General features: G+C 41.9%; 1 protein-coding gene across 7 annotated transcripts in view; it reads left to right on the top strand.

The window, feature by feature from the left end:
* LOC126354985 (chitooligosaccharidolytic beta-N-acetylglucosaminidase) overlaps window positions 1–24,116 on the top strand; it is a 230,128-nt gene that overhangs the window by 135,420 nt on the left and 70,592 nt on the right. For 6 of the 7 annotated variants that reach the window (XM_050005079.1, XM_050005078.1, XM_050005073.1 and 3 more), the window contains exon 2: window positions 18,873–18,975. In XM_050005079.1, coding sequence (XP_049861036.1) covers window positions 18,893–18,975 — 83 coding nt within the window. In that variant the 5' untranslated portion in view covers window positions 18,873–18,892. Of the gene's footprint in view, window positions 1–13,204; window positions 13,380–18,872; window positions 18,976–24,116 lie in introns of those variants that run through there. The other variant, XM_050005076.1, reaches the window with a different exon arrangement.

The following is a 24,116-nucleotide window of genomic DNA, read 5'->3' as shown; positions in this document are numbered from 1 at the left end:
CCACTACACGCGCACCAACGAACCGACCGACCGACAAATTGGATGTGTAGGCGTTTTGACCGACCGACCGACTAACTTACCTTGGGATGACGAGCGTGTAGGCTCACACGACGGCAACCAACCAACCCACCCACCTCCCCTCCCCTCCCCTCGCTTATCCTAGCCTCGCCTCTACTACATCCCCTCCAGCTCCCCTCCCTTCTACTCCATCCCCTCCCCCTCCCCTCTACCACCACCCACCACCTAACAATTTGTGCCGTGTGTAGCGCTATCGTGTCAATCACACAACAGTTCCTCTTTACTCACTAATTCTGGAGAAATTCAGACACTGTAGATGCTTGTGAGACACGCGCAAGGAGTGTAGAAATATAAATGCATGAAGTGAAGCGCTTTTATCATTTTTTTTAACGAATCCAGAGTGGTTTTGTGTGGGATGTAGAGAGAATAAAAGTCTGTCAGCCTTCAGTGTTTCTGTTTTTAGGTATTATTTTCAGTGCTTATCGCAAATGAATTCTAAAGACCGAATTATCAACATTCAGAGCACGTTAATTCGTAAATTTTACTAGCTTTGTTGTCATGTGTGTTAAAATCTAGCTTAGATCAAAGCCCTCTGCTACGCCGAGCAAAGTGTGGGATAATTTTTACAGTTCTAACAGTTGCTACTTGCTTAATTTCTTACGTAAAAAGTCTTCAGATGTGTGTGAAATCTTAGGGGACTTAACTGCTAAGGTCATCAGTCCCTAAGCTTACACACTACTTAATCTAAATTATCCTAAGGACAAACACACACTTCCATGCCCAAGGGAGGACTCGAACCTCCGCCAGGACCAGCCTCACAGAATTTCTTATGTCTCTGTTACATTTATTAGATTTTGTGTCACTCTGCCATATGTAGTCTTTCTTCTTCGAATTTGAAGTGATTTTCTTAAACTTACAAGTAACCTTCCATGACGTTTACATGAACTTCTTTTTCCTCAGTCAGCTATAAATCGCGTTGCAAGTTCAGGAATCATTTTAGTTAATAACTGTGAGTATATAACAATGAGTTTGAGCTCTTCTTTAATTTCTGCCAGTGGCTAGAAATCGAAATGTAGCTGACAGCCTCCCCTCACAGTTTGCAGCCTCTCTCTAGAATGTGTTATTTCTCTTTAAGAATGGTCTGATGATGTGCAGGAGCTCCGAAGTGGAAGATTCATCAATTATTAGATAATTATGAAAATTATCGGCTCCCAGATGCTTAGTTAACAGGACATGGGTGAATTTCTTTCCTTGCATTACCGACTTCTTTGCGCACAGCTTTCTATCGGCCTTTTATGGCCTTGTTAGCTTTGGAACAGCTAAGGCAAACCACTGTTTTTCTGTGTAAAACAACGCGTGCTCTAGTAGAACTTAAACACACTGAACTTAAATAGCAAGTAACAGTGCTGTAGTCGCTGAGTGCAGCCGTCAGCACGTGTGTAGGCTGCCACGAAATTGGTCGCTTGCCCGAACGGTCGGCCGGCCAGTTAACCGGGGCCTTTAGACTTACTGCATGTGTATATGTGGCGGGAGGGGGCGGAGGGTGCTGCTGTGACATCACTGGTCAAAGATGACTACTCCTCGTGTAGAATATTCCTCTTGATCCGGTGTATGATAGGCGGGTTGTTTCGCATTCGCAATTTTGATGTTTTAATCACTCCGTTCCGTGCAAGGTCTCTCTTATAGAGTATTATTACAGCCTGTTAGCACACAACTGAAAGTTTGTGCTTCTGCAACAACTCCCACTTCTATCCAACCAGTATAACGCGTTTTTCTCGTGATTAAGGCTGAGAAATCGTTTCTTTTTCTTTAGTTTGATGTGTTAAATGGGATTTCTTTTCTTTCTTCTTTATCTTTAGGATGGACAAAAAAGTTTCGTCACAAGTGATATTAATGGGCCAAAATGACCAATGAAACAGGTTTTTAAAAAAAAAACCTTCTGTGAAGTTCAAAATGTTTTTTTTTTTTAGTTTAATTAACCATAGTCTACAGCATTTTGTGTTGCCACTTTCTGTTGGTGTCATCTTTGTAACATTTTTTTCTCAATATGCCTTTGAAATACTACGCGACCGTGAGCAGATTAGATCCCATGGTGGTTTGGTACTCACCATTCGCTGGCCTGTAGCTGAATGGAAGACTGCCTATAACCGACGTAGATCGGAATAAGTTTGTGTTTTCATGGCACAGACTTTCACGAATATTTGCTGTTATTCAGAAGGATTAATTTATTTGCAGAAACAGTATCATTGCGAGAATGCAAACGGTAATTTCATGAAACACAGAAAGGTAGGATATCAGGGAATGTTTTTAGTTTTAAAACACGTTATTGAAAAACATCACTGACTTGTTGAAGAAACTATGTTGACTGCTGATTCACAGCTTTGGAAAAATCATGAAAACGGTAATTAAAGTTAGAAACTCTAAAATATGAATTCAGTATCTCCAGAGAGAGATATCAATAGCTACAATAATTCACAGGGTGTTTCAAAACGAATATACGTGTTGTAAGGCTTTGTATCAATTATTACATTCGCCTTTTTGTTTTGGCCATCAGTCTACTGACTGGTTTGATGCGGCCCGCCACGAATTCCTTTCCTGTACTAACCTCTTCATCTCAGAGTAGCACTTGCAACCTACGTCCTCAATTATTTGCTTGACGTATTCCAATCTCTGTCTTCCTTTACAGTTTTTGCCCTCTACAGCTCCCTCTAGTACCATGGAAGTCATTCCCTCATGCTTTAGCAGATGTCCTATCATCTTGTCCCTTCTCCTTATCAGTGTTTTCCACATATTCCTTTCCTCTCCGATTCTGCGTAGAACCTCCTCATTCCTTACTTCATCAGTCCACCTAATTTTCAACATTCGTCTATAGCACCACATCTCAAATGCTTCGATTCTCTTCTGTTCCGGTTTTCCCACAGTCCATGTTTCACTACCATACAATGCTGTACTCCAGACGTACATCCTCAGAAATTTCTTCCTCGAATTAAGGCTGGTATTTGATATTAGTAGACTTCTCTTGGCCAGAAATGCCTTTTTTGCCATAGCGAGTCTGCTTTTCATGTCCTCCTTGCTCCGTCCGTCATTGGTTATTTTACTGCCTAGGTAGCAGAATTCCTTAACTTCATTGACTTCGTGACCATCAATCCTGATGTTAAGTTTCTCGCTGTTCTCATTTCTACTACTTCTCATTACCTTCGTCTTTCTCCGATTTACTCTCAAACCATACTGTGTACTCATTAGACTGTTCATTCCGTTCAGCAGATCATTTAATTCTTCTTCACTTTCACTCAGGATAGCAATGTCATCAGCTAATCGTATCATTGATATCCTTTCACCTTGTATTTTAATTCCACTCCTGAACCTTTTTTATTTCCATCATTGCTTCCTCGATGTACAGATTGAAGAGTAGGGGCGAAAGGCTACAGCCTTGTCTTACTCCCTTCTTAATACGAGCACTTCGTTCTTGATCGTCCACTCTTATTATTCCTTGGTTGTTGTACATATTGTATATGACCCGTCTCTCCCTATAGCTTACCCCTACTTTTTTCAGAATCTTGAACAGCTTGCACCATTTTATATTGTCTAACGCTTTTTCCAGGTCAACAAATCCTATGAACGTGTCTTGATTTTTCTTTAGCCTTGCTTCTTATTAGCCGTAACGTCAGAATTGCCTCTCTCGTGCCTTTACTTTTTCTAAAGCCAAACTGGTCGTCACCTAGTGCATTCTCAATTTTCTTTTCCATTCTTCTGTACATTATTCTTGTAAGCAGCTTCGATGCATGAGCTGTTAAGCTGATTGTGCGATAATTCTCGCACTTGTCAGCTCTTGCCGTCTTCGGAATTGTGTGGATGATGCTTTTCCGAAAGTCAGATGGTATGTCGCCAGACTCATATATTCTACACACCAACGTGAACAATCGTTTTGTTGCCACTTCCCCTAATGATTTTATAAATTCTGATGGAATGTTATCTATCCCTTCTGCCTTATTTTACCGTAAGTCCTCCAAAGCTCTTTTAAATTCCGATTCTAATACTGGATCCCCTATCTCTTCTAAATAGACTCCTGTTTCTTCTTCTATCACATCAGACAAATCTTCACCCTCATAGAGGCTTTCAATGTATTCTTTCCACCTATCTGCTCTCTCCTCTGCATTTAACAGTGGAATTCCCGTTGCACTCTTAATGTTACCACCGTTGCTTTTAATGTCACCAAAGGTTGTTTTGACTTTCCTGTATGCTGAATCTGTCCTTCCGACAATCATATCTTTTTCGATGTCTTCACATTTTTCATGCAGCCATTTCGTCTTAGCTTTCCTGCACTTCCTATTTATTTCATTCCTCAGTGACTTGTGTTTCTGTATTCCTGATTTTCCCGGAACATGTTTGTAGTTCCTCCTTTCATCAATCAACTGAAGTATTTCTTCTGTTACCCATGGTTTCTTCGCAGCTACCTTCTTTTTACTTATATTTTTCTTCCCAACTTCTGTGATTGTCCTTTCTGGAGACGTCCATTCCTCTTCAACTGCGCTATTCCTTATTGCTGTAACTATAGCGTTAGAGAACTTCAAACGTATCTCGTCATTCCTTAGAACTTCCGTATCCCACTTCTTAGCGTATTGATTCTTCCTGACTAATGTCTTGAACTTCAGCCTACTCTTCATCTCTAGTATATTTGATCTGAGTCTATATCTGCTCCTGGGTACGCCTTACAATCCAGTATCTGATTTCGGAATGTCTGTCTGACCATGATGTAATCTAATTGAAATCTTCCCGTATCTCCCGACCTTTTCCAAGTATACCTCCTCCTCTTGTGATTCTTGAACAGGGTATTCGCTATTACTAGCTGAAACTTGTTACAGAACTCAATTAGTCTTTCTCCTCTTTCATTCCTTGTCCCAAGCCCATATTCTCCCGTAACCTTTTCTTCTACTCCTTCCCCTTACAAATATAAATAATAGTCCAAATGAAAGGGAAACACTAACAGTTTTTCTTACAATTATTCAGTGTGAACACCCATCACACATAGTCGACAGGCGACTTGTTCCGGAACCTTGATCAATGTGTTTATCAGTCACTTTGTCATTCCACACACTTCCCATTGCGCGCAGGTATACAAACTGTCTAAACTGTTGCAATAACACTGTTTCTAAAATCGGATAGGTCAGCTGGTATAGGAGGCACATACACATGATCGCACATGGAGGTCATGCATAAAATGCTGTGTCAACCGACCCCTTGCGCCCAGTCCACCGGTCGGATACAACGTCGTTTAACCAGTCGCGTACTGACTACGCCAATGAGGCGGCGCACCTGCTTGCTCCCAAATGAAGATGTGTTGTTCAGCTTCTTCCCATAGAGGCACTGGCCATAGCTGTAGCACATCAAGATAAGAAACATCAGTTACAGCTGACTCGCCGCAAAAGAAAGGCCCATAAACTTTCCGCGGGGATATTTCTTGGGGCTAAGTGTGAAAGACTCGCACTCGTTCTACACGTTTTTCAGTCATTCCCCACTCTTCACATTGCGCAAAGATATAGAAACAAACTGTTTGAATTGCTCTTTCATTTGGCGTATTATTTACAATTGTAAGTTGAACGTAATAAATGCTACAACGCTTTAAAACCGGCATGTTCATTTTGAAACATCCTGTATAATAGTCATCTCGCTTAGTCGAAACTTCTGGTGATTTTTTTTTGTTCCTTATTGTTGCATAGAATAACATAAAAGATTTTTTTATTCTGCAGCCTTTGGCTACAATCTGTGAAATAGTACAGACATTATGGACGAATCTTGCACTGCATGGGGTCCATGCCAAACAAGAGTAACAGGAGATACTGATCGTGTACAAAGAAGGTAAGCACGAAAAGTCTCAGGTTTGTTTGCCCCATGGGAGAGAGTAGCAGGGATGCTGAAAAATGTAAACTCGCAAAAGCTTGAAGCCATAAGGTGAGATTAGTCTGACTGGGGAGAAATCACGTATGCGGTTCCCCAACCCTCAATCATAAGTCTACCAATGTTCCTCGATCTTCCGTCTAAAATTCAACAAGCAGAATTACTTCTTTTTGCAGATAACATTAGTATTGTAATCAGTCCAAGCATACATCCAGAAACAAAAGAAATAGTAAACAATGTCCTTAAAAGTGTCATTGGTTTTCTGCAAATGGTCTCTCTCGATTATACACTCCTGGAAATGGAAAAAAGAACACATTGACACCGGTGTGTCAGACCCACCATACTTGCTCCGGACACTGCGAGAGGGCTGTACAAGCAATGATCACACGCACGGCACAGCGGACACACCAGGAACCGCGGTGTTGGCCGTCGAATGGCGCTAGCTGCGCAGCATTTGTGCACCGCCGCCGTCAGTGTCAGCCAGTTTGCCGTGGCATACGGAGCTCCATCGCAGTCTTTAACACTGGTAGCATGCCGCGACAGCTTGGACGTGAACCGTATGTGCAGTTGACGGACTTTGAGCGAGGGCGTATAGTGGGCATGCGGGAGGCCGGGTGGACGTACCGCCGAATTGCTCAACACGTGGGGCGTGAGGTCTCCACAGTACATCGATGTTGTCGCCAGTGGTCGGCGGAAGGTGCACGTGCCCGTCGACCTGGGACCGGACCGCAGCGACGCACGGATGCACGCCAAGACCGTAGGGTCCTACGCAGTGCCGTAGGGGACAGCACCGCCACTTCCCAGCAAATTAGGGATACTGTTGCTCCTGGGGTATCGGCGAGGACCATTCGCAACCGTCTCCATGAAGCTGGGCTACGGTCCCGCACACCGTTAGGCCGTCTTCCGTTCACGCCCCAACATCGTGCAGCCCGCCTCCAGTGGTGTCGCGACAGGCGTGAATGGAGGGGCTAATGGAGACGTGTCGTCTTCAGCGATGAGAATCGCTTCTGCCTTGGTGCCAATGATGGTCGTATGCGTGTTTGGCGCCGTGCAGGTGAGCGCCACAATCAGGACTGCATACGACCGAGGCACACAGGGCCAACACCCGGCATCATGGTGTGGGGAGCGATCTCCTACACTGGCCGTACACCTCTGGTGATCGTCGAGGGGACACTGAATAGTGCACGGTACATCCAAACCGTCATCGAACCCATCGTTCTACCATTCCTAGACCGGCAAGGGAACTTGCTGTTCCAACAGGACAATGCACGTCCCCATGTATCCCGTGCCACCCAACGTGCTCTAGAAGGTGTAAGTCAACTACCCTGGCCAGCAAGATCTCCGGATCTGTCCCCCATTGAGCATGTTTGGGACTGGATGAAGCGTCGTCTCACGCGGTCTGCACGTCCAGCACGAACGCTGGTCCAACTGAGGCGCCAGGTGGAAATGGCATGGCAAGCCGTTCCACAGGACTACATCCAGCATCTCTACGATCGTCTCCATGGGAGAATAGCAGTCTGCATTGCTGCGAAAGGTGGATATACACTGTACTAGTGCCGACATTGTGCATGCTCTGTTGCCTGTGTCTATGTGCCTGTGGTTCTGTCAGTGTGATCATGTGATGTATCTGACCCCAGGAATGTGTCAATAAAGTTTCCCGTTCCTGGGACAATGAATTCACTGTGTTCTTATTTCAATTTCCAGGAGTGTAAAACCACACGTCATTTTCAGTTCTGCACATCTAGATGTACAACACCAATGATAAGCGTACGCATGGCTAGTAAATAATAAATGGGGTGGAAACTTCAAATTTCTTAGGTGTTCATATTGATGACAAAGGTGGAAAAAACACGTTTTGGAACTCCTAAAACAACTTAGTTCACCCACAATTTCAGTTAAAATCATTGTAAATCTGGGGAAGAGACAAATCAAAGTTTACATAGTTTGCACATTTTCATCCAGTAATGTTGTATGGAAAAAGTTTGGGGTTTGTCAGAAACGTGCTGTAAGAGCAATGTGTTATACACTCATGATCATTTCGTAGACATCTGTTTAAGGAGTTAGGTGTTTCCTGTACTCCTTTACAGTACACATTCCTCCCCCCCCCCCCCCCCCCCCATGAAGTTTATTGTAAGTAATTCACTGCAGTTCGAAATGAATGATGTCCTCTTCCAGTAAATCCGTTCTCAGACAGTTGCCAGCTGGACACTCTCCATTTTTCTGTCGCGAGCAGCATCCTTCATTTGCTTGTAATTTCTTCTTCTCTTCACATTTATTAACATTTCAAACATTCATCTTCTCCCTCTTTTTCCTTCTCCTTTTCCCTCATCAGTGTTGCTTTCAGTGCCTCGATTTTTCCTCTCCTACGTACTTACATTACCAGAACACGTTCCTGGCTGATGTAACTAACAATAGATGACTTCTCCTGGGGGCGAGGGACTGATCTCGCTGTTTAGTTCTTAAACCCCCCCACCTTCGCCAGCCAGCAGCCAGCCAACCGACCGACTATCCTGTGCCTCCATTATGACTAACATTTTCTGGAAGTTCCTCTTGGTCTCAAGACCAACTGGCGAAACAATAATCCCACTCCAAAACATTGCCAATTAGGACACCCTGTCCCGACTACCAGCTCGCTTCGTATTTGGCTGAAAAAAAGTGGGACCTGCAAGGGGTCTCGCATCTCGGACAGCCCACTCTACCATTCACTGTAGAGAATGGAAAGTATACACATGTCAGAAAGATCCAAATTACAACTGTTCGAAGACTAGTTCCATCCACATGCAATAATATCGTCTCTGGAAGTCTGCTTGAAATGGACTGCGTTAAGAGTTCCGTGATGAAATTCCAAAGTATGAACCCTCCGATTACCAGAACATGAGTATAACGTTATCTGCCAGTCAGGCCTCTCAGGCCTGTGTTTAAACTGTCACGGTTTTGATTACTTATGACGTGAACCACCTTCGCGGCATAAACACTTTTAAAATAATTTGATTTGTTTAAAGTTAACTTATAAAAAAAAACAATTGTTATACTTGGTTACTTGCTGCTTTTTAAGGATTCTCATCCGGCACTGACAGTTTTTATAATTCTTGTTACAAATTTGCGTTCACAGACAATAGCAGAACATTCCGAGCATACACGTTTGGTACACTTATAATATGAAATTTGACTTTTTTTGTCTTCTCTACACGATACGCACATCTTTAACTGGAGGCTTCACTGCCCTTCCTGCATCCAGTGTTACTAATACAGGTAAATTCGTTAACTTCTCTTACCCTGATTGTTGCTTTCCCGAGTTGAAAGTCCGATGTCTCATTTTTTTAATCATCCACATTATGTAAGCATTTATTGTCTCTACGTCGATCATGTTGAAGAAAACCACCGATGGCCAGTGTCCTGTATTTTTCTTCACACTAGCACTGCGTGTTCTGGTCCACAGTATCAACGCCGCCTTTTGTTGCAGGGTATGTCTTTATAAATTCAGGATTCTTTACTTGTGATGGTGATACCGTTGGTCTGTGATGAAGAGAGCTAAGAACGGTAACAACTTTGTTCTTCTTAGGACCGTAAGAGGCTGTCATCATATATGATTGAAAACCAAATAATGTAGAGTCTACATCACGTCCTCTAAGTGTAATAAAATCGACAGGCAGTTCATCTGTTTTTTTGTTGTTTTTTTCGAATAGTACCAGCTAGTGTCATATCTTCTGACAATAAATAATAAGCTAAATCGAGAGGTGTAAAAAAATTATCGCAAGTGCTATTAAGTCAAGACTTTCCAAGTTCAGTCACCAGCGTTTACACAACATTCTCTCCAACTCGCAGGATTCTCGCTTGTTTCTCCTTCCCTAAATACATTTTCGTCTTCCAGCATTAGCCTGATGCAGTGTCACAGCTTGCCAAACTTTATTCCGTATCTATTACGTTTTCATGGCACGTATTGTTGAGACGGACAGCGACGTCGAAATGTAACTAACTGTTCACCCACGATCATGCATCCTGAAATGTAGGCATTCCTCAGGGTAGTTTCCTACATTTCACGCTTCTCTAATTGGTTCCAGTTTATCACTTGGCCTTTGTTCAGGTCAGGTAATTTTTTCTATGAGGGCTGCATGAAAGAACAACATAAAATTAGGCTCTTCATGATTACAGTTCCTAAGCGTCAAAGTGACACAAGCCGCTATTTGGGGCGCCAAGCTAAAGGCGCCCAAGTATAAGATTTTGTAGGCAGTGCGTGTCACAATCAGTAGCGAAAACACACGTGTGAAAGGGTTCAAGGGAAAGGGGGTGGGAGAAGGCGTCAAACGATAAATCGCTTTTGTGGGAAGAATGTTCTGGCCCCGGTCATGATTCATGAGGAAGAAGGGAAAGAAAAATGATTACCCTAGCTATTTATCTAACGTTCGCTGCCTATTCTTGGAGCAGGATGCACCGTTGGAGGACTGCGTCTGTGTTCTTAGAGGTCCAAAAGTATATATTTTTAAAGATACACTCTACACTTGGATTAATTTATTCTGTTGAAACAGTGCTTCTGTGTAAAACAAACAGTCAAACAATATACACTATTTAATTCGGAGTTCATCGAGTGATTTCCATTCTTTAGCGATTGTTATCGATCGCTAATTTAGGTAAGAGTAAAAACACGTAGCTCATACTTGGGGAAATCCCAAAGAATTATGGTGCTTTTCGGACGGTTTTTACAACTATTTTTCGGCGTCGCTCGAACACTTTCGATGTTATGAAGAGTTCGAATGCTGGTAGATCTTTCCCAAGGCCTGTCCACTTTAAAATCATCAGCATTGTTTCTTACATGACATGAATTGTGTTGAATGATGGTGCTAAATGTGCAACGGAACGACCTTTGTATAAACCTCTACATTTCATTTAATTAAATAAATCTTTTATCTCTGTGTTAAAGATATTTCTGTCCGCCATCTTGGAATGGTTGAAAATTAGTGCTCATAAACAGAATTTTGATATCTACGGGATTAGCATAGCGCACTGCGCATGCTACCAATTTAAAATGAATCATTGCATGAGTTTGGTATAACGGTGTTTGTTTAAATTTTGTACTAAAACCAATCTTTAATGTTTCACTTATCTGCCCTATATTTACAGTCTTATCATTAACAGTAGTGATGAATACTTGTCGCCGTTACGGACGCAAGTCGAAATACGTGAAAGGAGGAACAGTTACTTTTCATAGATGAGTAGTACTGTTACATGCCTAGGAGACAATACAGGGTGGGCCAAAAGTCGCAACCCATCGTAACTTGATTTGAATAAAAAAAAACCTCATCACTCAAAATTATCTTAGAAAACAACTCACTATCACCTTCTTTTAATTCATTTAACAATGCCTCAGAAGACTGAAGCCTGCGATGAAGATTGTATTTCAATAGCCCGTGTATGAGACGAGGTACGTAAAGTTTGGATTTGGCCTTATGTAAACCTTTCCGCACAAAAGTTTTAGAAATATTCCGTGTCTATGAGTAGACTTTTTAGGGCTCTGGATGACCTCTTATAAAACTTTTAAGCTTCGTTTCATCACTTATGGCTGGCTGACCTGGGTGATCTGCTTCAAATCCATTTTTCACAAAATGTTTCCGTAAGTTGCAGACAGGGTTCCTTGTAAGTGAACTAGTGTTGAAATTACTATTCCACTTATTCATTGTTCAATTACAACCACTTTGTATAACATGTTTTTAGCAAAAACTCTTTCTTCGTCAGAAAGAAACTTAAAAACAGATTAGAAACAACTGCGAACAGACTTAGAAATGTTTAAATGAATAGCAGTGTAGTCTAGTGTTTGTGCAAGTAATTAACTGAAAATGTATAGCAATACACTCTGATGTTCGCAAATAATATGTTTTCAATGTACGCCGATCGTGGTCTAGTGGCGGCCGGAGTGGCCGAGCGGTTCTAGGCGCTACAGTCTGGGACCGCACGACCGCTACGGTCGCAGGTTCGAATCCTGCCTCGGACATGGGCGTGTGTGATGTCGTTAGGTTAGTTAAGTAGTTCTAAGTTCTAGGGGACTGATAACCTCAGACGTTAAGTCCCATAGTGCTCAGAGCCATTTGAACTGCTTTGAAGGACAGCAACAGGTGCAAACGTGTAACTCTTCGTCCGCAACTCGTGGTCTCGCGGTAGCGTTCTCGCTTCCCGAGCACGAGGTCCGGGGTTCGATTCCCGGCGGGGTCAGGGATTTTCAGCCTCAGCGTGCTCGGTCAGAGGGTTAGCTGCCCTCTGTAATAAAAAAAAAAACTGAGTGAATGGATCAAAAACGAACTTCAACGGGCGTCAGGGGACGTCCGCCACGAACAATTGCAACGAACTATAACGAACAAAATGAGATTAAAAAAAAGTGGCTGGGATTGCTACCTCTCGATCACGGGGTCCCGAGTTCGATTCCCGGCCGGGTTGGGAATTTTCTCTGCCCGGGGACTGGGTGTTTGTGTTGTCCTCATCATTCCATCATTCGTGAAAGTGGCTACATTGGACTGTGTACAGATTGGGAATGTGTACAGGCGCTGATGACCGCACAGTTGAGCGCCCCACAAACCAAACATCATCATCAATATGTTTTCAGTGGGCTAAGATGGGTAGTGACTTTCGGCCCACACCTTAAATGCACGATACAAAAATACTTTTCTGCCCTCGTGAATTCTCACTTCATACATTTCCTTACTAAATGTCCTGAGAGAGAAGGAACTATTTTTCATGAACGAAAATTCATAATGCAAACAATCTAGAAAACAAATACTAGATGACATTTCGTGCTGCCAGGAAACTACTCAGTGAGTCCATAGAATCTGTAACAGAATTTCTGATTTTATCAGTACTTAAGAATTCCTTTGTTTCATGGAGATACGAACATGATTTTCCAGTCTGGTCAGTTATCACCATTACGTTGCCAAAATATTTAGGGTGTATAACTTTGAGCAACAGAAAAGTGAAAACAGGAGTCAGTTGATGGTTGGGAATCAATGACAAGTCTAAAAACAGATCCGATTTTGAAGAAATTGAATGTATAACAAGCAAAAGGAATTAAGGAATCTAATATCGAGAAATAAATAGCAAGTCCATTACAAATTTCAGCTACTGAGAATAGCATTTGGTGAGAAAATCAGACGGAATTCTAGAAATAGAAAGGGTGCCTTATCTTAACGACACAAGAGTTAACGACTTTGTCTACCGACGGAGAAATCGTTAGGCTGTTTTCCATGTAGCTAAGAAATGTTTTCACTCGTATAAACGACTTGTACGGCTTTGTTCCTCATTCCCTGCCCGTGTTATAGCCACCATTTGAGTGTACGGAACAGTTGAGGTAGCACGGATGTGATACCTGGAAACAGACAACCGGCTCACCTGAAGTACAACTTTCGAACTAATGAGTCGCTGTTTAATGACCGACAGTGAACTACGAGAATACCTGCGCGTTTTAGAAGGGCCCAGTCCGCTCTGTAAGTATGCGCTTTGTTGCTTTAAGTAAGCCGTAAGCCGTGAGCCGAGAGCACTTGGTTTACCGTGGTTTTATAACTGCGTTCTCGTCGGCGCCCTTGACTGGCTCCTCATTTATGGCCAGGTTTAACGCTGACTAATCTCTAATTCCTGGTGTGTAGTGTTACTCATTCCCACATTTCAAATATTTGATGTTTTGACATTTTAAAGCCCGGGAATTAATTAAAATCCGTGGGTTAACATGTAGATTAGATGGGGAACTTTAAAAAACCGCTGGGGACCCTTCTATGCAGTTTATCCGTCGAAAGCGTTGCGTACGTGATTCTGATTTACAGGTAAATTTTCATTCGGTGGTGAGTACTGGATCTTCTACCGTAACACTGCAATCGTCTAACCGTGACAAACTCGACTGAGCTACGGGTATATACAAAAAATCCGCGTCGACCTCCGTTGTCTCAAATTTCTCGGTCTTCAATAGGTATTCAATTATGATCGTGTATAATATCCTTGTCCTAATAGTAAAAATCGAAAGTATAAACCAGTATACATATTACAGGCATTCAAAAGTACTTTAAAAGAGATGAAAATCACTGATAATTAGGTTTTGTTGATCGCTTGACTGCTTAGTTGATTATTGCAAATGGTGGCTTAGGAGTGAAAGGAAAAATAATTTGTTGCGACCAGGGCAAAGTAGTTTCGTCCATCCACAAATGTGATGTCGTTAATTGCTCTGAGAGAAGGTTCATCGAACTAGAACACATGAAATATTAGTTAACTGTGTTACATGAATTAATAAAAGTTTTACCTAACCTTCACACACTTTTTTGCCACAGGAGAACAGGATAATTTACAACTGTCACAGACTAACAAAGCTTCACTGGATGCACTCATTAACAATCTGTTCTCTTGATGTACAATGTTCGGCCTTAACAACACTAAAGGTTCATCTGAAACTTTAACTACTCGTTGGTCGTAGGCGATGTTGCTGACCGCTGGAGCTGAGTGGGCAGATCTCTTGCATGCTCAACACTATATTGACCTCAGTGTGAGGGCGCTACCATTGCTGAGAGGGAGGTGTGGTCTGGAGCGCCTCCGGTACATCATTGTGGATCACAATGAGCCCTCAGTAATGTGTGTCGTGTCCATTCGCCTTGCAGACGTTGCTGTGGCACTCCGATCTCTGCACAATACCAAATATTTGTTATAAACTCACCATATTATTTTTCTGTCAACATCTCGAAATTTGGGGAACTCAGAGCTTTTACGTTCAATTTGGAAGAGATTTTGATACGACGTCTATGTATAAGTCTATATAAAGAGCCTCACGAAGTAGGGTAACTTCTCTCAGCATAATTTTAGGCAGCAGTCAACATTTTTGTGCCATGTCGTATGAGAACCGTGGAATTAGATTTATTTTGTCGCCCTCTTGCTGCACCACGGCGTAATAATAGTTACAGCGTTGGAAAGTTTAAAATGAACTATGTATGGTGCAAGAAAAATGACGTCAAATTTAGTCTTCAATGATAAGAGAGCCAGAACATAGCTAGAACCGTGTTTTACTGTCTTGCTGTAAACGTGCTATACGAATGCACTGAGGCGACGTAAGAATCACCCTGTTGTTGGTAGGATTCACAGATGGTTACACGATCATAGTATAAATAGCTAAGCCAAGTTTTTTAGCAAAGCAACAGCAGCATATGTTTCCTTTCTTGTTGTTAGATACCAAAAGAGTGATTAGATTTCTTCTATGCCATATTGTGAATGTAGGTCTTATTGTGGTTCAGAAGGGTTGTGTGTGTGTGTGTGTGTGTGTGTGTGTGTGTGTGTGTGTGTGTGTGTGAGAGAGAGAGAGTGTGTGTGTTATTTTTGAGAACATCTGCTTCTATGCCCCTGACTCTTCATACTGGCTCAAATGCTAGTTCTGCAGGGACCACACTAGTGGTGCAGATTTTAAGAGGCCATAAAATAATTTTTCCATTTTTGAAAGTATTAACGTTAAACAATATCGTTTTTGCCTACAGAAACAATTTGTATTTAGTAGTGCAGCTTAGGTCATAAGCGATTAAATGTTGGTAAACAGGTACACCTATGCGCAGTGCACGGTCCCAGTTGCAAGTTGCTTATCTAACGGCTTCAAGTAGCAACAAAAAGTTTGATTTCCAGTGTTTCTTGATAGCTACTGTTAGAATTTAAAAATTTAAAGTGCTGTCGTGACCTACTCATTAAGAGAGATAATCCTTTGTTAAAGGTTTAACACAGTAAGGCGAGTATCGCAGTTAGAACTCCGTCGTATAAAATAGCTTCAGACATACGAACATTTTACAAATGAGTTAATGTGTAAAACGTTTGTAGCATGTAAGTGAGAAACACTTTTCAAAAGGTTTGGAAATTATGTTTAAAATATATTGCAAGTCAATAAGTGCTCTCATTCTCAAATACCGAAAGAATATAATCTGTGTATTTGCGTGCGGTGCACGGGCGGTTCGAGAACATTTTTCCACACAAGCTATTTATCGTTTGGCGCTCCCCTTTGCGCTGGAACACTTTCACCAGCGCAGTTTTTGTTACTAATTGTGATACGCAGTGTGTACAAATCTTGCACTTGGAGGGCAGGGACGTCAAATGCTAAGTTTGGCTCCCCAAGCGGCAGCTACAAATAGTGATCCGCACTGTACAATGATCTTATCGTTACGGCGCCTTTGCTTTGCGCCCCAAGCGTCGGCTTGTACTGCTTGGGCCTTAAACCGGCCCAGGGCGGTGAGCTGCTCTGCCTCAGGTCACATACACAGTTTCTAACCGTATATTACTTTTCTTACTGTGTTAAAGCTTTAACACGAAGTTATACCTGTTAACGAGTAGTAGATTATGGCAGCATTAAAATTTTTAAATTCGGCCAAGAAGTACATGAAATACTGAAAAATCAAATTTTTGTTGTCCCTGGGTATCGTTAGATAGGCAACCTGCTGCTGCTGCTGCTGCTGCTGCTACTACTACTACTACTACTACTACTACTACTATAATATCATATATCAGTTCTGAAGCATTTGTGTATTCGTCTCTATTACTCTCTGCAAATAGCCTTTTATTAGGAACAAGTTAAAATTTGTAATTTGAATTACCATGTCGACCACTCGAAATTTGTGGTATTTTCCGCAAGACGTCATCAGTTCCTTCAGGAACCAAAAACCAATTACTAGTTACGTATTATCCATGAATTTCGAATGTACAGGCAGTTTTCAAATTGTGTAGGCGTCATCAATGGCAATTCTATCGTAATGCAGCTCTGCAAACGCTACCGCACGTATTTGGTGCAGATGAGGCTTTACCACTGACTTCAGATATCATATGGCCATCTCACGCCTATTAAAGGATGCACTAACGTCGATTGAAACCATTTTTAGTTGCCGCTTGTCTTCGGGAAGCAGGTAATAAGATGTAAACACGGCATTTTGGCAATTAAATACCAATAGACAGTTGTATCATAACATCTGAAGTGTTAACTGTGAAACTAATTACTGTGACTGGTCCTACATAGCCACTTGAAAGACTGGGCTCAGTGAGAATGTTCATCTACTATGACGTATTGTCCTCCACGGCTTACACGTATTGAACACCATGTTCAGAATATTATATTTAGTACTTTACGCCAAATTGTTCTACAGAAGGCTGCGATTAGAGATTTATAATCTTTCGGTGTAAGAAATTGACTTACCAATTGGCTATATGTCCTGCACGTAAAGACTATTTTAGCGATTCTGGAAAGATTAATTCGCAAACTAGGGTTAAACACGTACTTATAAAGTATTCTAAAGGTTGCAAATGAACAAATGTCATAAGGCAAAATAAAATAATTAGTACTCGTTGATACTTAGCAGTAGCGTCTTTTGTCATACCAGGAAATTGGTTTCAGTTTGAGATCTTTAGATATATACGGCATGTCGTAAGTATTAACATGTCCCATGTCTCTGCACTTGTCCTCATTTCATGAGCTACTAACTCCCATTACGAAAACTACAGCGATTTATTGAAAAAAATTATATATACCCTTCCGTATCTTGACTGATAAAGTTTTCTGTATTTATCATGCAAGAAAATAGTGACTCTTTGCCATCTATCATGTGCAAGAAACCACTTTTCGATATTTTGAAACGTTTATGAAAGATGAGGAGTGTTACGACCACGTGATTTCCGACGACAAGGTATGACATTGGCGGCATCGCGCGCGACCCATCCGCCAGAAATATTTGTACAATTCGGTATCTGGAGACCGGTGATAGATATCGATCTGCTACTATCTTGTTATGTTGGCTACATTTCATACGCAGTAATGTATGACCTCAAATGAGCCATGCAGTGCGTTTTTACCTCTGAAAACACTTAAAATACCGTGTAATGCTTTACTTAATTTGATGTAGAGCAGTAGCTATGACAAATAATAAAAAGAAATTCTCTCCTTTATCGAGCGAATACATCAGGCTGCGAGATGTAGAAGAACCAAAGCTTTTCACCGAATAGTTTTCTTAAAATCGGATGATAAGTCTTTCTCAACAGACGGCGCGTCCGCACAACCTCTTTTGCGACAATTCGTGTGGCTGGAGGATCTGAACCTGACATCGGTGTCAGAGCGTTATGGTGAAGCGGCATACGACTCAACTGCTAACCAGTTGGAAACAAAACAATAAAACATATTTCTATAAAATTTAATAAAAAGTTAGATGCGTTTCTGTATGCATAAATTAGGGAATTCTGACAGCGATAAAAGGGAGTTCGCTGCGTTAAGGAAATGCCCCAAGTATGTCCCGAGGGAGCAAATAATAGAAGATAGATGCAGAGGGTGCGGAGAACACAAGAAGACCACATCAAAATTACATGTATATATAAACCTCTTACCCCCACCCTGAATGTTTGCAAAGACATGGTGAGATCGTCTAAATAAACTTGGGATAGTGCGATCCATGAGCCAAGCAAATACTTTCCTTTACAATATAGGTACTAAAAACCTGCAGGGAAAACGAAAAATCCAAAATTTATTGGAAGAACAGGATAAATAACAAAAGTATTTGATGCAGTAGACCTGACATAACAATGATCTAAAAGCTGAGCAAGATATCACCATTTCCAACAATCTTGATTTACAGTGAGACAATGTACACATACAGGGATCCATCACGTGATTTAAAAGTCATGTGAACACAGAAATCTATGCACGTCGTTCCTGTGACAATATCAGACAACAGCCTTATCCCAAAATGTGTTGTCAGAACCCTGTAGTACCTACCTAGCGTTGGTCCTCTGTAAACCACTGCCACTAAATGTTTCACTGTAGTGAATTCAAACGTAGTTACACGGCATGCTGCATTCTTCGCCATGAAATTTTGAAATACCAATTTGACATAATGGAGGCTATTCCGCAAGCAGTTTTATTAACAAATTAACTTGTACTGAATGGTTTTATTATTCACGTTTTTAATGTGTCCCTCGTCTTTCTTTTCCAGTGTTTAGCTTCAAAGTCGTGATGAGTGTTATATCCACAACGGTGCTGGTGTTCGCACTGTACGGGATATTCTCCTGCTTTGCAACGCAAGCAGAAGAGGAGAGGTAAGTTGGATTTTATATTTTAATTAAAATTAATTTAAATTTCAGCTTGTCGTTCCGAAGATGAACTTGGAGGTTAATATTCTCCTTGACATTTCGCCTCATAATTCGTGGAAAAAATGGTTCAAATGGCTCTGAGCACTATGGGACTTAACATCTATCGTCATCAGTCCCTTAGAACTTAGAACTACTTAAACCTAACTAACCGAAGGACATCACACAACACCCAGTCATCACAAGGCAGAGAAAATCCCTGACCCCGCCCGGAATCGAACCCGGGAACCCGGGCGTGGGAAGCGAGAACGCTACCGCACGACCACGAGATGCGGGCCATAATTCCTGAGAAATCGAGAAATTTTCAGATACAGAAGTTTTTTGAGAGACAGTGTGACAGCAAAGCATCGATGAAATAACGGGGAAATGTCGAAAGCAATTTAAATTGAGCTTCTAAGAAAACATCAAGACAAGCTATAACTCGTCGCTATTTCTCAGGATAATATACTGCAACACTAAAGCATTTGTAATAGCTGTAGACGAAATTATATACTCTCGTCATAGAAATATGCCGGCAGGAACCTTAAACATTGTTTCACGTGATGGACCTCCACATTTGCGACAACTTATGACGACAGTTATTTTTACAGCTTTGCTAAGAGGTGGTAACCATGGGGGAGGGGACTCGGAGCTGTAAATTGACTGTCCAACTTTACTGTTGGCATCTTTGACGAATTCTCGAAGTTCTGTTACTATGTAAATGAGTATTGGCAGCAAAAAACTACCGGAACTCAACATGCCACGCCATCGGTTTGAATTATTGCTCGTACCTGTTTTTAACGTTTTGTTCTAGGCTGTTGAATTGTTCTGTCTCGTTCCTTAAAGTAAAGCAACTAAAGGGCTTTCCTATCCCGAAACAAAGTGACCATAATCTTCTTCAAAGAATATGACTAGCAGAAGTTCAGATTTCCGTGACGAACTGGTGTGGGACCGCTCCACTATACTGCTGTTTCATCTCACGTAATACAGAGCCTACGTTTAATCGCCTGAAACAATGTGACGGGAAAAGAACAATCATTTTTGTCTGTTACCAGTAACCAAAATCTGAAACAAACGTATTACGTGAGCCCTGTAGCCACCAGATAAAACCTGGGCCTCCACATTGGCACAAAGCCTCAATTGTCAGCTACCACGTTGTGCACAAATATTATTTAAACATAAAGGAAACCGTCTGATGATTCTGATATTTTGTATGAGTTTTCTAAATTGTATAGCATTCGCACAAGTTCATTTGTGACTGCAAGCAGTCGTCCACTCCTTGCCTGAAATGCACGCCACTTCGTTCATTCTGAGAGACTGTCTCGGGGCACTTTCCCTGACAACATTCATTTCTGCGTTTCCATGTGGAGGATGCTTGGACTGGGTCAGCGCTGTATAATCATTTTCTAGGGAAAGGTGATCCGCGAAAAGTTAGTTTTTCTTTGCACTTCATTCGCAGACCGGAAATATATTTCCAAAACCGGACTGCTGGGAATAAAGTTCACAGAAAAATTGTAGCTGTTAGGCGGAACTTCGCCTGCAAAATCATTACACTACATTAACCGCACATTTATTTTGCCTCCACAGAAAACGGATCGACGCGCGCACTTCATAGTGAATGAAATTTGCAATTGCACGGTCCATTCCAAACCTATGCCACACAGTACACATTGTGGCAGTGATCTCTTCTCTGAAGTTAGCGGATGTGTACTGACCCAAGTTACATAGTGGCCTACATATTACTTCGTTTCTTGTTTCGCTTAAAATACGTATGCGCATATCCACAGCTATGTGTAATTTGTTGTCACCATTAGTTTTCACACGCAGCTCCCTACCCATCAAGACGCGGTTACCCTAGAAAACCGGCTTCGAATGCGCACCAATCACGGCAGGAGCTCAGACTCGCTTTATGTATTGGGTAAGGCACCAACTCCAAAATGCGGTTGTGGAGCAGCCAGGCAAACCGTTCGCCACATTACCAGAGAGTGTCCTAACAGGGCATATCGTGGAACTGTCAACGATTTGCTCATGGCAATGTTCCATGTATTTGATTATATAAATGATATAGCACAAAGCGTTGGAAGCTGTTTAAGACTGTTCACAGATGATGCGGATGTCTATAAGAAAGTAACAACGCCAGAAGACAGTATCGAGATGCAGAATGTCTTGCAGAGGATTGGTGAAAGGTGCAGCCTCTAGCAGATGACTTTGCACTCAAATAAATGTAAGATATTGCGCATACATACGAAAAGAAATCCTCTACATCTACATCCATATTCCACAATCCACCTGACGGTGTGTGGTGGAGGGTACCTTGAGTACCTCTATCGGTTCTCCCTTCTATTCCAGTCTCGTGTGGTTCGTGGAAAGAAAGATTGTCGGTATGCCTCTGTGTGGGCTCTAATCTCTCTGATTTTATCCTCATGGTCTCTCTGCGAAATATACGTAGGAGGGAGCAATGTACTCCTTGACTCCTCGGTGAAAGTGAAACAAAAGCCCGTACCGAGTTATTGAGAGTCTCTTGCAGAGTCTTCCACTGGAGTTTATCTATCATCTCCGTAAAGCTTTTGCGATTACTAAATGATCCTGTAACGAAGCGCGCTTCTCTCCGTTGATTCTTCTCTCTCTCTCTCTCTCTCTCTCTCTCTCTCTCTCTCTCTCTCTCTCTCTCTACCCTGTCTGGTACGGATCCCAAACCGGTGAGCAGTATTCAAACAGTGGGCGAACAAGTGTACTGTAACCTACTTTCTTTGTTTTCGAACTGCATTTCCTTAGGATTTTTCCAATGAATCTGTCTGGCATCTGCTTTACCGACGATTAATTTTATATGGTCATTCCATTTTAAATCACTGCTAATGCGTACTCCTAGATAATTTATGGAATTAACTGCTTCCAGTTGCTGACCTGCTATATTGTAGCTAGACGGTAAAGAATCTTTCTTTCTATGTATTCGCAGCACATTACACTTGTCTGCATTGAGATTCAATTGCCATTCCCTGCACCATGCGTCAATTCGTTGCAGATCCTCCTGCATTTCAGTACAATTTTCTATTGTTAGAACCTCTCAATATACTACAGCATCACCCGGAAAAAGCCTTAGTGAACTTCCGATGTTATCCACAAGGTCATTTATATATATTGTGAATAACAACACCACTGGTCAAAAATTTCTGGAAACAGCAATCACCATAAAGTGCCTAGGAGTAACTATCCAGAGCGAACTTACATGGAATGACCACATAAAATAAACAGTAGGAAAAGCAGATGCCAGATTGAGGTTCGTGGGAAGAATCTTAAGTGGCTTACAAGGCGCTTGTTCGGCTGATTCTTGAGTATTGTTCATCAGTCTGGGACACTCACCAAGTAGGACTGGTACAAGAGAGTGAGAAGTTTAAAAGAGCACCAGTGCGTTCCGTCGCGGGATCGTTTGGTCGGCATGAAAGCGTTACAGAGATTTTCAAAGAACTCCAGTGGCAGACGCTGCATCAGAGGCGTTATTGTACATCGCGGAGAGGTTTACTGTTGCAGTTCCGAGAGAGTACTTTTGGGGAGAGTCAGACAACTTATTACTTCCCCCCCCCCCCCCCCCCCCCAAACTTCCTGGCGAAGAGTGTAAGTAGGCTGTTTAGGTTTTTATGTTGGTTACATCACGTAGCGCTTTGTATGAAAATCACTGGCTGTGCTGTGTGCAGTCTGTGGCTGGTTGGCATTGTTGGAATATTCACTATTGTAGTGTTGGGCAGTTGGATGTGAACAGCGCGTAGCGTTGCGCAGTTGGAGGTGAGCTGCCAGCAGATGGCAGAGTTTTGAAAGCGGACGATCTGGACATGTCAGTCAGAAAAACGAAATTTGTAAGACTGGATGTCATGAACTGATATGACTTTTGAACACTATTAAGGTAAATACGTTGTTTGATCTCTATCAAAATCTTTCATTTGCTGACTATGCCTATCAGTATTTAGTGCCTTCAGTAGTTAGAATCTTTTATTTAGCTGCCAGTAGTGGCGCTCGCTGTATTGCAGTAGTTCGAGTAACGAAGATTTTTGTGAGGTAAGTGATTCATGAAAGGTATAGGTTATTGTTAGTCAGGGCCATTCTTTTGTAGGGATGGTTGAAAGTCAGATTGCGTTGCGCTAAAAATATTGTGTGTCAGTTTAGTGAAGATCAGAATAAGTAAAGAGAGAAATGTCTGAGTACGTTCAGTTTCGCTCAGCTGTTTGAAAATCAAATAACGTAAGGGGTTTACCTGCGCAGTAATTCATACATTTTTCTAAGGGGAGGTTTCAAGAGAAAAATCGAGAAATTAGAGCTAATACAGAGACTTACAGACGATCGTTCTTAAAACGCGCCATTCTCGAATGGATCAGGGAAGCGGAGGTCTGCAGTACCAGAAGTACCCTCCGCCAGACACCGTCACGTGGTTATCAGAGTAATAATAATAATAATAATAATAATAATGTGACATTAGTGCTCAGTACGTCTTTTGGCTTAACTTGCAAGAAATTTCAGTTTAGAACAACATGTGATTAAAATAGCATTTTACCGAAGATCTACGAAGTTCACGTGGTCTGTAATTGCCTTAAAAGCTATGACAGCAACAAAATCTCACTACTTGGACGCTGTCAGAAACACGATATAAAATCAATAAAAATAACGGGTATTGTATAAGCAACGAGACTGTGAACGCAGGTGAAGTGCGTAGAAGAGGGTACGTCCCACTTCATCGGTATTAGGGATTTTTCCCGTCCCATTGCGGAATGGAGCGCGGGAAAATGCCTCTGTGCGTGCTGTAACAGTCTAACGTTGTCCTGACGATCCCTGTGGGGAGCGATATATAGGGAGCTGTAGTATATTCCTAGAGTCATCATTTAAAGCAGCTTCTTGAAACTTTGTCACTAGACTTTCTCGGCACAGTTTTTGTCTCTGTTTTCACGGGTCTGCCAATTCAGCTCTTTCACCATATTGGTGATACTGCGGGTCAAACATACTCGTGACATTCGTGCTGAGAAATCAAATTAGCAAATGATTATAGCTTCTTTCTCATCGAGCAATTGAGCAACGATCATTGTTGACAGTGATACGCATCTAAAAAGAGTGAATTGATTTCAAAA

Source organism: Schistocerca gregaria, chromosome 3 (assembly GCF_023897955.1).
Source record: "Schistocerca gregaria isolate iqSchGreg1 chromosome 3, iqSchGreg1.2, whole genome shotgun sequence".
NCBI lineage: Eukaryota > Metazoa > Arthropoda > Insecta > Orthoptera > Acrididae > Schistocerca > Schistocerca gregaria.
Note: the sequence above shows the minus strand (reverse complement) of the source record. Positions and strands in the feature narration are given on the sequence as shown.